Here is a 14840-nt window from a genome sequence, read left to right as displayed (position 1 = left end):
AGGAATTTTTGTTTAGGATTGCAATAATAATTAGTAACTGCCTGTTTTCATTGTTAGACAACTAATTTTAGGAATATACTATAATTATATTCAACATAAGAATGTTGTAAAGTACTCCACGTTCTCAGATAACTATCTTTTCTCATTAATTATTATCACAGCTTCTTCCTCCATAAATCCACAAAAGGTACCAGGGAAGGTATGAAAATGAGCCAAACGTTCTGAGATTATTGTTCCATTTATTAGGGGTTTTGTTTTTCTTTATTTTCTTTCTAATTTCGTCCAGTAACCTTCAGACTCCATGGGAAACCATTTTTATCATTCTTCTCAATGTTTTTCTCTCACATGAAAAAAATAGCAATAAAAAGGGAGAAGATTTATATATAAATTTTTTGTTGTTTTTGGAAACTAGAAAAACAGCTAAATTCGGTAGATCCATGTATGTGCTATGTGTTCAGTATGTTAATGATCTTCCTGGGAAGACATTGCAGTATTTCATCATTTGGTGCTAGAGAAGTCAGGTTTGTGCAGTATCTCATGAACCTTCCTAGAGAAATGTTTTCACAAATATATTGATTGCTAACGAATTGTACTGATCTCTTAAGATCTCTTTATTGATCTCTTTAAATTAAAGCACCCTGTGGAGGCAATCTAACGGGATCTTCAGGCTTTATTCTTTCACCAAATTTCCCTCATCCGTACCCGCATAGCAGGGACTGCGATTGGACCATCGCCGTCAACACCGACTACGTCATCTCCCTGGCATTTATCAGGTGCGTTCTTACACATCCCACATTAAAAAAAAAAAAATTCTGGTTATTTGTTTCTGTATTTGTCCTAGGCAAATTTTTATTTCTGTATGTGACATTTTTATTATATTTTAATAATCACAATACTATTACAATTGACAATATGCAAAGCCTTGAATAGTAATGTAACCATTCTGAAGGGCAATAGGTGAGGATCTCCATCCCTTTTCTGTGCCAGAGAAGCATGTTAAGTTCAGGTGGGCTTTTGGCTTTCTCATAGTTTGATCTCTATAACCTCCCCCCGCCCCGCCTCCATGCTTACTATCGCTGTTTCCAAAATTTCAATTTTTCCTAAACCTGAAGATTAAAAGGTCAGCACATCAATACTTTTTCCTCCTGTATTTTCACCACTCAGAAGGCTTTTGGAGCATTTAGAAACTCATGTGTAGCTCCCCCTCTGGGCTCAGAAGACATACTCCTAGTCACTTTCCTTTCTGGCAGTCTCATTAATTCAAGCTGATGGTGTACAAGTTAATCGGTCATTTTTGTATGATTTATGAGCAGAACTGGTCCCACAATAGAACTTTACATGAGAGTGTTCCAAAGTTTACATTTGTTGTTTAGCAGGGTAAAGCTTAGGACTGCAGTAATAATAATTTTTAAAAAGCAGCTTGTGTGGGAAAGAAAGCCGGTGAGTCAGTGTTCTAGCTCGGCACTGTCACTGCTGGTACCACAGGTAAATTGTTTATTTGAAAGAATCTCTGTTTCTTCATATGAAGCTAAGAGTTCTGTGATACAGTGGGACATCTTTTCCTTAAGATTTCTAGTGATTTATCTCAGTGGTAGCACTTGCTTAGCATGTGGAAAGCCGTGAATTTGAACTCCAGGAAAAAGAGAAAAAAAATGATTTCAATGCTAAATAATAACCAAAATATTTCCTAATTATTTTTGTTTCCAAATTTTCACAAAGATTGATGTAATCAGTAGGTTGACGCTAAGTAACAACTCTTCTTTCTTGTCTCCAATGCATTCAATCTGCTTGGTATTTATGTAAAATATAAAGCTTACACGATAAAAGACTTTCAAATGTACTGAAGTTAGATTTTAAAAAAGAAAAAGTAAAGGTAATTCAGACTCATGAAAATTTAGCAAAAGGGTAATCATATGGAATTTTTATTTTTACAGTTTGAAGTGATACATTGCTAACTTATAATACCAGAGCAACAACAATAATATTGGGAGGAAAATACTATATTATCCCAATTTTTAGAGTTGATGAGATGACAGTATAGGCACTGAAATATCAAGATGTTCGACCCAGAATTTAGCTTACTTACAAAATAGTTGTACTTAACTAGAGGTAGAAATTAACTTGGAGGTAGAAGACTGCATTACATGAAGTGTTTGACACAAATTTGATTTCTATCTCTGTCACTGATTATGTGACCTTAGAGAGATGACTTTTTAAGGTTTTGGTATACTCGCTGGTAAATCATAATCCTTACATGGCACTACAGATTAGTAACTGGCAAGACCAAGTCAGTACTTCTGAAAACCCCTTGAAAAACATAATGTGTTATTTAAAGTACCATTCTTCCAGTTTTGTGGAAAAATAATCATTACTATTAAGATTCCAAAATATCCTATGAAAAGATTTTTTTGTTTTATTTTTATCAGCAAACAAGTGATAAATTAATGTTTAAGTATATATTTTTAAAAAGTATATTTAAAGATAAATTAGAAATTAAAAATAAATTTCCTGCATTCTATTGTTAAATAGGCTTTTAGGTTTTCAAGCATAATACTAGTTTATCATTTACAAAATACTTATTTGTATTGATTTTCACAAATGTGAAGTAGGCAAGGACATTGTAATCACCATGAAATCTTAATTTTAAAAGTTCAGAAGGTAGTTTTGTCTCAGAACAAGGGTAATAAGTAGTGAAATTAGATTTACTCTTCTGATTTCTGCTGTATGATATCAGCAGATACTAAAATTCCTGAAAGCTTTTAAGATAAATTAATTGGACTTGGGAAGTTACTGAAATAATTAAAATGAACTAAAATAATGTGATGTTTCTCAAATTTTCCCATGCTCTAGGAGCCCTTATATATGAAAAGCTCAGTAATACCTATACCATCCCAGTCTTTCCCCATTACCATTTACACAAGTGCACGGTGTAGTGCTATGAACCTTTCTTGTCTAGGCACACATGAAAGATGAGGACAGTGGCAGAAACTCAATCCATCTGTGCTGTAGATTTGGAAATACCTTTCACCTAATAAAACTCTTGTTTAGAAACAAAGATGATAAAAGGACAAAACAGTTTTTTTGGTGATGGATCTTTAACAATGGCAAGCTTTACTAGTTTCATTTTGTATCATGAACTGGTTGACTTTTCTTAATAACTCAAAATGAATCCTCTTCTTTTCACTATGTTTCTCTCTTACGCTAAGTTAGATTATATACAGACCAATTCAGTGCCCGCCTCCTAGCTTTTAAATATTTGAAAATCATGATTTTTTTTGAATTTTATTTTATTGGGACATTTAAGGTATACAATATAGTGACATTCATCATTGAAAATTTGCATCTTTACATAATCTGTCTTGGTTCTTATTTTTCCCCATTCACCTCCCCTCCCTTCAACCCCTCCATGTCTCCCTATTTACAAAGACTTTGTTTCCATTTTTTCATTTTCTTATAATAATTTCATTCCCTTCTTTCCTTTCCTGTACCCCTCCCACTTTCCCTTCCCCTTTGCCCTTTTTCTTCCTATTTCACATTATATATTAGAACTTTTAGTCCTTATTCACACTTTCAGTTTCTCACACTAGAGAAACTATTTGGCATTTACATATGTGTCTTATTTATTTCACTTAGTATCACCTCAATGTACATCCATTTAGCTATAAATGTCTCTAATTTCTCATTTTTAATGGCTGAGCAGTACTCCATTTTATCCAAAAAAAACCCCCACATTTTCTTTATCCAGTCTCCAGTTGATGGGCATTTGGGCTGTTTCCAAGATTTGGCTATTATAAACTGTGCTGCTGTGAACATGGGTGCACAAATATCACTGTGGTATGATTCTTTGAATTCTTTGGGGAAGATACCCAGGAGGGGAATAGCTGGGTCAAATGGGACTTCCAGTCCTAGTTGTTTGAGGTATCTCCATACTGATTTCCACAGTGGTTGTACCAGTCTATACTCCCACCAGCAGTGGAGCTGTGTTCCTCTTTCCCCACAGCCCTGCCAGCATTTGTTATTGGATGATTTCATGATAGCAGCCATTCTTTCTGGGGTGAGGTGGAATCTCAGTGTTGTTTTCATTTGTATCTCTCCAATGACCAGCGATGTTAAACATTTTTTCATATGTTTATTTGCTATTTCTACTTCTTTGTTTGAGAAATGTCTGTTCATTTCACATGCCCATTTTTGAAGTGGGTCTTTTAATTTGGGGGTCTGATTTTTTACAGTTCTTTATATATTCTAGATAGCAGTCCTTTGTCTAAGGTACAGCTGCTAAAATTTTTTTCTCACACTGTAGGTTGTCTCTTAGCTCTGTTGGTGGTTTCTCTTGCAGTGTAGATGCTTTTTAATAAGATGAGATCCCAATTGTTAATTCTTTGTGATAGTTCCCATGCTACTGAGGTTTTGTTCATAAAATCTTTTCCTATGCCAATGTCTTCAAGAGTTCTACCTAACTTATCTTCCAGTAAGTTTAGTGTTTCTGTCTTAATATTTAGATCTTTGATCCACTTTGATCTTAGTTTAGTGCATGGTGATAGGTATGGGTCTAGTTTTAATCTTTGGCAAGTTGAAACCCAATTTTTGGAGCATCATTTATTAAAGAGGCTATCTTTTCTCCAGTGAGGGTGTTTGGCTCTTTTGTCAAAGATGAGGTGGCTGAGTGTGTCTGGAGTTGTTTCTGCATCTTCTAATCTGTTCCACTGGTCCCCAGGTCTGTTTCTTTGCCAGTACCATGCTGTTTTTATCAGAGTTGCTTTGTTTAATTTCAAGTTGGGGATTGTGATACCCGCTCCAATGTCTCTCTGGCATAGAATTGCTTTTGCTATTCTGGGTCTCTTCTTGTTCCAAATAAATTTTCAGATTGTTTTTTCAAGGGCCGTGAAGTATGCTGCTGGTATATCAATTGGGATTGCATTGAATCTATATAGCAGTTTTGGAAGTATGGTCATTTTCACTATGTTGATCCTTCCTACCCAGGAACAGGGGATGTCTGTCCATTTTCTGATATCATCTTCAATCTCTCTTTTCAGAGTGCTATAGTTTTCAGAGAAGAGGTCTTTGATTTCTTTTGTTAGGTTGATTCCTATGTATTTCAGTTTTGGGATGCTATTGAGAAAGGAGTTGTTTCCCCTACTTCTTTCTCAGTGAGTCTGTGGTTCACGTACAGAAAAACTATAGATTTTTGTGTGTTGACCTTGTATTCAGCTACATCACTGAATTTGGTTATTAAGTCTAGAAGATTTAAGTCTAGAAGAATTCTTGTGGTCTTCTATATAGAGTATCATGTCATCTGCAAATAATGTCAATTTGACTTCTTAGTTTCCTATCTGTATTCCTTTTAGCTCTTTCTCTTGTCTAATTGCTGTGGCTAATGTTTTCAAAACTATATTGAACAGGAGTGAGGATAGTGGACATTCTTGTCTTTTTCCTGATTTTAGTGTGAATGATTTCAGCTTTTGACAATATAGTATGTTATTGGCTATTGGTTTTTCATAGATGGCTTTTATCAGATTGAGGTAGAGACTGTTTACTCCAAATGTTTGTAGGGTTTTTGTCATAAATGCATGGTGGATTTTGTCAATTTTCTGCATCTCTTGAGATGATCATATGGTTTTTGTCCTTGGCTCTATTGATACAGTATGTTACATTTATTGATTTGCGCATGTTGAACCATCCTTGCATCCCTGGGATGACTCACACATGGTCAGGGTATATGATCTTCTTGACAGTCTTCTGCATTCTATTTGCCAGTATCTTATTAAGGATTTTTGCATCTATGTTCATAAGTGAGATTGACCTATAGTTCTCTTTTTTGGTTGGGTATTTCTCTGCTTTGGGGATCAAGGTGATGCTTGCTACCAGAAATGAATTCGGGAATATTGGTTCCTTTTCAATTTCATTGAAGAATTTAAACAGTAATGGCAGTAGTTCCTCTCTTAACATCCTGTGGAATTCACCAGTGAAGCCATCAGGACCTGGCCTTTTCTTAGTTAGTAAGTTTTAATTACATTTTCAATTTCATTGATTGACATTGGGTTTTTTAGAAATTTTGGGTCTTCTTCATTCAATTTTGCTAATTCATACATATCTAGGAATCTGCCCATTTCTTCTGTGTTTTCTGTCTTATTGGCGTATAGGTTCTCAAAGTAGGTATTGATGATCCTCTGGATTTCTGCTGGGTCCACGGCAATTTCACCCTTTTCCTGGCTAATTGCATGGATTTGGGCCTTTTCTTTCCTTTTTTTGTTGAGGTTGGCTAAGGGTTTGTCAATTTTGTTTATTCTTTTGAAGAACCAACTCTTGGCTTCGTTGATTTTTTGTATCATTCTCTTAGTCTCCATTGCATTTATTTCTACCCTGATCTTTATAATTTCCTCCCTTTTATGAGCTTTGTGCTTGTGATTTTTTCATGTCCACTAGTATTTGTTTTATATAGTGGGGTGTACTAGTGTTTGGTTTATAGATATTTATGATTGTCATCTCTTCCTCTTGGACTGATCCCTTTACAAAGATATAGTGTCCTTCTTTGTCTCTCTTAATCAGTGTTGGTTTGAAATTCACTTGATCTGCAAAGAGGACAGGTACTCCTGCTTTTTGTTGGGTTCCTGTCACATGGAGTATTGTTTTCCAACCTTTAACTTTTAGTCTATAAGTTTCTTTTTTAATTAAGTGTGTTTCTTGTATGCAGCATAATGTTGGATCTTGCTTTTTGACCCATTCTGCCAGTCTGTTTCTTTTGATTGGTGAGTTGAGACCATTAACATTGATAGTTATAAGTAATAAAAATTGACTTATCATTGTCATGACTTTTTCTTTTTGTTGGATTCTCCCCCTTTGCATTTAATGTCTTATCTTGCCTGTTGCATTCATTCTTCTGGGGATCCTGAGGTTGTGATCCCCATTTTCTTTTCCTTGGATATTCTTTAAAATTTTTGGAGTCCTGTTTTGGTATTCATGAAGTTCCTAAGGTGCTCTTTGTCATGAAAGTATCTTATTTCTCCATCAATTTTGAAAGATAGTTTTGTAGGGTACATCTATCTTGGTTGGAGCTTGTTTTCCTTTAGAGCTTGAAATACATCTCTCCACGTTCTTCTTGCCTTGAGGGTTTGTGTTAAGAAGTCTGCTGTGATTCTGATGGGCTTTCCCTTGTATGTGGTTTGTTTCTTTTCTCTAACTGCTAATAGAATTTTGTTCTTCTGTTGGGTTTCCGGAGTCTTAACTATTACATGCCCATAGGCAGAATTTTTTTTAATCATGGCTAGTTGCAATCCTATATACCTCACTTATCTGTATGTCAAGCTCTTTTCCCCTGCTTGGGAAGTTTTCCGCCATTACTTCTGTGAACAGTTTTTTTTATGTCATCTGCACTCTCTCCTGTTTCTTCATTAACTCCAGTCAGTCTTATGTTATTCTTTTTTGAGTCATCTAGCAGTTACTGGATTGATATCTCATTGTCCCTTACAATTTTAAAGCAATTTTTCTTTTCCTGACCACTAATTGCAGTCTTATCTTCTGTATCTGAAATTCTGCCCTCACATTGGCTCATTCTGCTGTGTAGACTTTAAATGGATTTTTTAATCTCCTGGAAATCTGTTTGCATCCATTTTATGGATTCAATTTGTTGCCTATGTTGGGATTCCATCATGTTCCTCAGGTCCTCTCTAGATTTATTTATCATGTCTTACACTATGGGTACAATCTCTGCTTTTAACTGAGAAATTATTTCTGATTTCATTTTTTCCAGATCCTCTTTTGTTGCCAGTTCAGGGAGTCCAGGTGTTTTAGTATCAGAGTGTTCCATCTTCTTTCCCTTTGTGGTTGCTTATGTGATCTCGAAGTCTGGTTCTGAGGCTTGGTTACATGTCTTCTCATTTCAATGGGGGTGCGTGCTGCTGGAGCCCACCTGGCTTACCTCTTTGGTGCTTGGAGCAGTGGTATGTTGGCCCAGAAACCTCCTCCTCTGTGCTGGGAGAGGTGGTACATTGGCCTGGAAACCTCCTCCTCTGTGCTCTGAATAGCATGATTATTATGAAATAATTCTTATACTTTTGAAGCCTGAAGCAAGTTTATTATGAAAACCTTGTAATATTTAAAATATTGGTTTGAATTATTTATATACTAAAAGGTCATTTTTGCAGCATTATCTAATTTTTACAGTGTATTAGTGTGATTTCTCCTACATTAGGTTTCCAAAAAAAAATATTTTCTTTCAGGAAAAAGAATACAATGTACAATCCTTCACTTAGCAATTTAAAAACAAATTTCCTCCACTTTAATTATGTGAAATAACACATATAAGGATATATAACTAATAGAGGCAGAAGTAAGACTTTAATTTCTGATTCCAAATTTGCTAAACTCTGCCTTACTCTTTCTTGTATCCCTTCTGGATACTCTGTCAATGTAGAAATTTTTGAAAATATCAGAATTTTGCTTTCTTTTTCCACTGTTTGTTTGATATTCATAATCAGACAAACTTTTTGTTAGGTTATTGTTGACAAGTTCTGTTGTTCCTTTTAAGCACTAGATACATAATTATATGACTATTGTGGTTAATACCCTAGTAATAATAATAATAATAATAATAATCATATTACTTTTTCCCTGTCTCCTATCTTTTAATTTAGTTTCAGCATAGAACCAAACTATGACTTCCTCTATATATATGATGGACCAGACAGTAATAGTCAGCTCATTGGAAGTTTTCAAGACAGCAAGTTACCAGAGAGAATAGAAAGCAGCTCAAATACCATGCATCTGGCTTTCCGGAGTGATGGATCTGTTAGTTACACCGGATTTCATTTAGAATACAAAGGTAAACACAAGCATTCAACTGCACCAACGTGATTTAAACTGTGGATGTTTCATGATTTAAACTGTGGGTATTTTATAAGGAGGAAGATTTTGTGGTGGCCATTGTCAGCATGTGTTACAGGCATTTTTCTTATATGTTCATTTTAATACAGAGTTTGTACATTTCACTTCATAAAAGAGCTCACTCTGCAGACTTTTACTATCAGTGAAGAGGAAATTAGCATTTCCCTAATTACTACCAAAGGAAATGTATCAGGCAAACAAATTAGCAATTAGCATACTGCTGTAGTTGGCGAAGGCCACACAACAAAAAGAAACAAAAAATTTCATTTTTGAAACTGAAGTTCCTCTTAAATACTTTATTCAGGCACCATTTTCAACAAGGAGAAAAATGTATAGTATAGATAGATATATTTCAGAAAATATTTCCAAATATTTAATTGTGTCACTATTCAGAATAGGGTGAGCAAGACACAGTGAACATTGTGTTTCTGAATGTTTCTGCAAGTATTTAAATAAATTATATTATTAGAAGACCTATGAATATTTTTAATTGTGCTGTCACAAGTTCAGAGATTTTGATGTTTTAAACTTATATAAAAATTTTAAAACTATCACATAAAAATTTAAGACTCATACATATTTGTGGAGTACCATGTAAGGTTTTGGTATAAGTATATATTGTGTAATAATTAATGATAATTATATTTATCTACTCAAATGTTTATCATTTCCTTATGTTGAAAATGTTCAAAATCTTTTTCTTTAGTTTTTTTTAATAGTACCACATCATTATCTATTGTCACCTACAATGCAGCAACACACCAGACCTTCTTAACCCTAACTCTCATTTAGTACACATTGATCAGTCCCTCTGTTTTTCTCATCCACTACTCTTTCCAGCCTCTGGTGACCACCACTCTACTCTCAACCGCTAAAGGATGAACTTCTTTAGATTTCACAAATACGATTGTAAAATTTTATAATCAGTGCTTATAGGAACAGATTTAGATCTTAGTTTTGTAATTTCAAATTTACTTTTTTGATAATTGAGCCCATATATACTGAGAATTTACTTCAGGTTACCAACTGAGTTATAAAAATACATATTTTCAGATTTGTTACTTTTGTTTTTAATAATAAAACTTATGTGGGATTAAAAAAGACTTTCAAAGTATCCACCACCCTATTTGAAAATCCCTAATATTGTGCACATTTGCTATATGTACAATTGAGCTCTTCTTACATTTGCCACGGGAGCAGGGGTTTTTCTCTTTAGGGCTGTCATAATAGGTCAGGATAAGTTCAACAATAACATATGGCCTTAGTTAAGGAAGGTTTTACAAGGAAAAAGAAAACTCACAAGTCAGCAAGAGCCAGACACATGGAGTTCTCCAAAACCTTCATCATGACTTTGAAGTGTATGCCAGGGCCAGGATATCTGCTGGCCATGGATGTAGTGTAGATTTTATTGCAGTACAGACCTTGAGCCCTCTTTGAATCTCTCATCTCATAGGCATAGTAAGAAAATGGGCTTGTCAGTGGGAGAACACACAGACTGGTTGGCAGAGATACGAGGACTCAGGTGCCAGATGCTTATTGAGATTGCCTACAAGTGTTAGAGTCTCTGACCCAGAAGATGCTGCAGAGCACTTAGAAATCGGGACTGTTAGGTAGCCAGTGGTTTTACGGAGCACTGAGCTTGAGCACCACACTGTTCTCTCAACCTGGGATGTGCTCCGCTGACCATAGCCAGGAGGCAGCTTCTTGGCTGTATAGAAAATTCATAATGTATTCGATTGTGTGTACATTCTTTGTACTATTAATACAATTTTATGTGTTAACATGTACAGTATATATTCTTCTGAAAATTGCTTACATTGTTCTTGAAATTTATAAATATTAGACATAGGTAGCTTTAAATTATTAACTTTTTATGATGTTCTATCATATGATTGTATTAGTTAACTTAAAAGTTTTTCTACTGACAGACATGTAAGTTGTTCTACATATTTAATACTACAAATGAGACATGATGGGCATTTTTTTACATGTCTTCTTTTCTTTTAAGACATTAAATAAGAATGGGATTAGTAGGTCAAAGGGGATGAAACCCTTCAATTCCTCTATTTCTGAGTTTTCTATTCAGTTCCACTGCCTATTTTCCTATCTCCAGGCCAAGACCTTTATGAATATTATTACTGTACCTTTAAGATAAGCCATGGATCTAAGGAAATTGAGTACCCATCATATTCTTCAAATTTGTCTTGGATGTCCATAAATATTTTAAAATTTCATTTAGATTTTACAATTAAGCTTGTTCTACTTGCCGAATTTGACTGGGACTGTATTGATTTGTGGGTAAATTGATATGTGACATTTGATCTTCCTATCTGTTAATACAGCACGGCTCTCAGTTTACTCATACTTCCCTTAATGTCTTTTAATGGTAATTTATAATTTCCTTTGTAAAAGATTCCTCATTTTAATCTTAAATGTCTTCTATTTTAATTATTATTAAGTGAAGCCTTTATTTTCAGATTTCCTGGTTATTGTGAAGAGTAAGGCCACAGTTAACTTTTGAAATTCCTCAGTATCTTACAAAGTTAATTAGCACTTTCTTTAAGATGATGATTTTTTGAAACATTTCTTGAATTGTTTATGCAGAGATATTTCTGTTTCTATTTAATCTGTATAAACTTCTCTTTGTTTTAACTTATTAAATGCTCTGGATAGGAACTTCTATATTATTTCAAATAGAAGCAGTGAAGGCCAGCAACCTTTTATCATTGACATTTAAAAGAATGCACTTAATGTTTAAATTATAAGTATGATGATTGCACTTGGTTGTGAGAAATGTTAATAAAGAGCTAATATTTTTAGCTCTTGTTGTATTCTGGCATATTTTGAAGTAATTTAAATAAAAGCAATCATTTAAATACATGAGTGAAAAATTTTCAACACAAGTATAGTGGTCAGCTTTTGTATAGTGGTAAGCTTTCTGGTTGCTATTAAACAATAACCAAAAATCAGAACTTAAAGGAGGACAGGTTTCATTTGCTCACAGTTTTAGTACATGATTGGCTAGCTCCAAGGAAGAGACATCATGGGGGAAGGAAGTACAGGAGCAAAGCTGCTTAGGTCATGGCGGCCAGGAAGCAGAGGGGGAGACAGTGTCACAGCAGAGGGGGCTAGTGACAAGACAAAGAACCTAGACCATGCTTCTATGACCCTGACACACCTAAAGGCATGCTTTCTACTAGCATTCTAGGCATTTTTATATGCAGTGAAGTTAATATATCACAATTAATGATCACAACTTCACATGCAAGAATATCTTCTTAAATCATACTTAATCTTAAAAAAAAGCAAATTCATAATTCTGCCTGACATCTTTCAAGTACAATCAGAAGGTCAATAATCCATTCCCCAAAGCAAACATTTTTCAAAAGTATAGCATTCTTCTGAGACTCAAGGGAAACTCATAGCTGTGAACCTCTTTAAAAATAAAGGAAATGTTACATAATCCCAAAGTACAATGGCATGGGGTAAACATTCACATTCCAAAATAGAGGACTAATAGGATGGAAAAGAATTGGACCAAAGCAAGATCAAAGCCCAGCAGGGGAAATATTCAGTCCAGAGCACTAGGTGGGAACACAGGAGTTTTAAAGGGCTTGGACATCTCCACCTCTATGGCTATTTCAGTTGCAGCCCATGTGGCCTCTCTCTTGGGCTGGCTTCATTCACAGCTTGCTGCTTTCCTTAGCTAACACTGGACATTCCTGGCATCTCCAGATTCTTACAGTCGCACTGTACCTTTGGCTTCATACCTGCAGCTTCTTGCAATGGCCTTTTAGGGGCTCCTTGCCTGGCTTTCCAGGCCTTTTGAAATCTGGGTAGAAGCCTCCTTGATCTCATAACTTATGCATTCTGCATACCAGTATAACTAGCCTCACAGGGATGACACCAAGATATGCTGTCAGTGGAAGCAGTATCCAGGCCTCCTAGGACCCTGGCTGAAGTGTCTGGATGGTTAAACATGGTGAAATTAATTCTGGGCAACCAATTGCCTACAGGCCCTCTTTTTATTAGGGGTCCAAAGGACCCTTCTCTAATGAAAATTGGACAGTTTTGCACACTCAAGTGTGCAGTTGGTTGAATCTTGCTTATGTCTGAGATGCCCTCAAGGTATCATTTTTGTCCCTGCACAAAGTACTTGTTTTCTTTTTAATACCCCTAATCTCTTTAGCAACCACACTTTGGTTGGCCCCAACTTCACAAAGAATTCCTTCTAGGCCACAATTCAAGTTTTGCAAATTTTCTGCTTTGTCTTTTCCCCCCATTCTCACTAAAGATCTGGCTCAAAGAGGTCAGGAATACCTATGCCACATCCTGAATATTGTGTTACCAAATTTCCTCTGCCAGAGTAATTAGTCCACCACTCTTAATTTCAGTTTCCTGAATTATAACCATTAATCCTGATATGTCAAATTCATTAGGCAAAACAACACTGAGAAGATTAATAAAGCACACTCCTGGCTCCTGGGAGTGTCTGGGTAGTTCCTCTCAGACACTGCTCCCCTGCTTCTCAGCTGCCATGAAATAAGCAGCATTCCTCCACCATGCTTTTCCACCATGATGTTCCTATCTTTGAGCCAACTGAACATGGATTGAGTTCCTCAATACTATAAACCAAATTAAACCACTCCTTCTTTAACTTTTGGACCTCAGCTATTGTGTCTCAGCTGTACAATAGCTGCCTCATATAGCAAGGTTACATAATCTGCTCAATATATTTGACAGAGGTAAAATTTCAGTCAGACTAGGCTCCAGAGTCAACATTCTCATCTAATTATATTTTCTTACCTTGAAATATTATTAATCAGATATAGAAAGTTCCCTTCCTATATTCCACGAACCTCCTACATATATACTACAATACAAAAATCTTAAGAGCAAAGACTTCAGCTATTTGCTCACCACTACATATTAAATACCTAGAATAATGCCTATACACAGTAATTATCCTATAAGTAGTTTTTACTTGATTTATTTTGATCAGCCTAAAGATTTTTGTTTTTAAATTAAATTATAATTAGAATCACAGAATAACATTATTAAAATGTAAGAAACGTAAGAGTATATTCCTGCCCTGCAATTCATTTAGTCTAGGAATAACTACTTATATCTACAAATTGAAAGATTTATGAATATAACCTGTAGAAAAGAAGGAAGGAAGAAAGGAGGGAAGGAAGGAGGGAAGGAAGGAAGGAAGGAGGGAAGGGAGGGAGGAAAGAAAGGATTAGGGAAAGGTGTGTCTGTACAGCTACAGCCAGGTTCTCCTGTAATTAATGTTAGAGAAAACATTTCCAGAGATCTTTTGATAAAAATGCATGGAACATATCTTACCATCATCCTCAGGGCAGATGGTGCTACTTGAGTGTAGCATACTTTCTTATTGTATTTAAATATGACTTCACCATCCTTCTTTTATACAAATTCCTTGTAGCTATTACTAAATCCATGTAATGAGGCACTTGCAATAATATATATTATATTACACATTATTTTTCACCTAATTGAATGAATGTCCAGCCATGTTTCTCAGTTTGCTCAGTTTCTCCACATTAGTATTCTCCAAACCTCATGGGAAAATACAAATGTGACTTTTTAAAAAGATAATTATTTGGTATGTACTCTATTCCAGGCACAGTGAGTATATTATTTCTATCTTCATTCAAGCAGGCACACTTTTAAATGCAATAAAAATGTTGTGCTAAGAGCATTGTAAGTATTGTTATTCCTTTTTCGCAAATGTTGGAATTAAGTGTCAGATTGTTCAAGTGAGTTGTGCAAGACCACAGAAATTAGCATTTTCACTATGAGTAAGGGCAAAAAAAACATGAGTTAGGCAGAAAAAAGTACATAAGCATTCCATCACAACTCTGCCTCCTTCTCCTTGTCCATGGTTACAATTCACCATCCTCAGCCACTACCCTGACACCTACACACAAGTCCAC

The 14840-nt window shown here is 35.2% G+C and overlaps 1 protein-coding gene across 6 annotated transcripts in view; it reads left to right on the top strand.

The window, feature by feature from the left end:
* Csmd3 (CUB and Sushi multiple domains 3) overlaps positions 1 to 14840 on the top strand; it is a 1141260-nt gene that overhangs the window by 870422 nt on the left and 255998 nt on the right. For all 6 annotated transcript variants that reach the window (XM_087190703.1, XM_087190702.1, XM_087190706.1 and 3 more), the window contains 2 exons: positions 635 to 773; positions 8631 to 8818. In XM_087190703.1, coding sequence (XP_087046829.1) covers positions 635 to 773; positions 8631 to 8818 — 327 coding nt within the window. The remainder of the gene's footprint in view (positions 1 to 634; positions 774 to 8630; positions 8819 to 14840) is intronic.

Source organism: Heterocephalus glaber, unplaced genomic scaffold, assembly GCF_053883595.1.
Source record: "Heterocephalus glaber isolate CG9 unplaced genomic scaffold, H.glaber_assembly_v1.0 deba00001555, whole genome shotgun sequence".
NCBI lineage: Eukaryota > Metazoa > Chordata > Mammalia > Rodentia > Bathyergidae > Heterocephalus > Heterocephalus glaber.
This window is presented reverse-complemented; position numbering and strand designations above follow the sequence as displayed.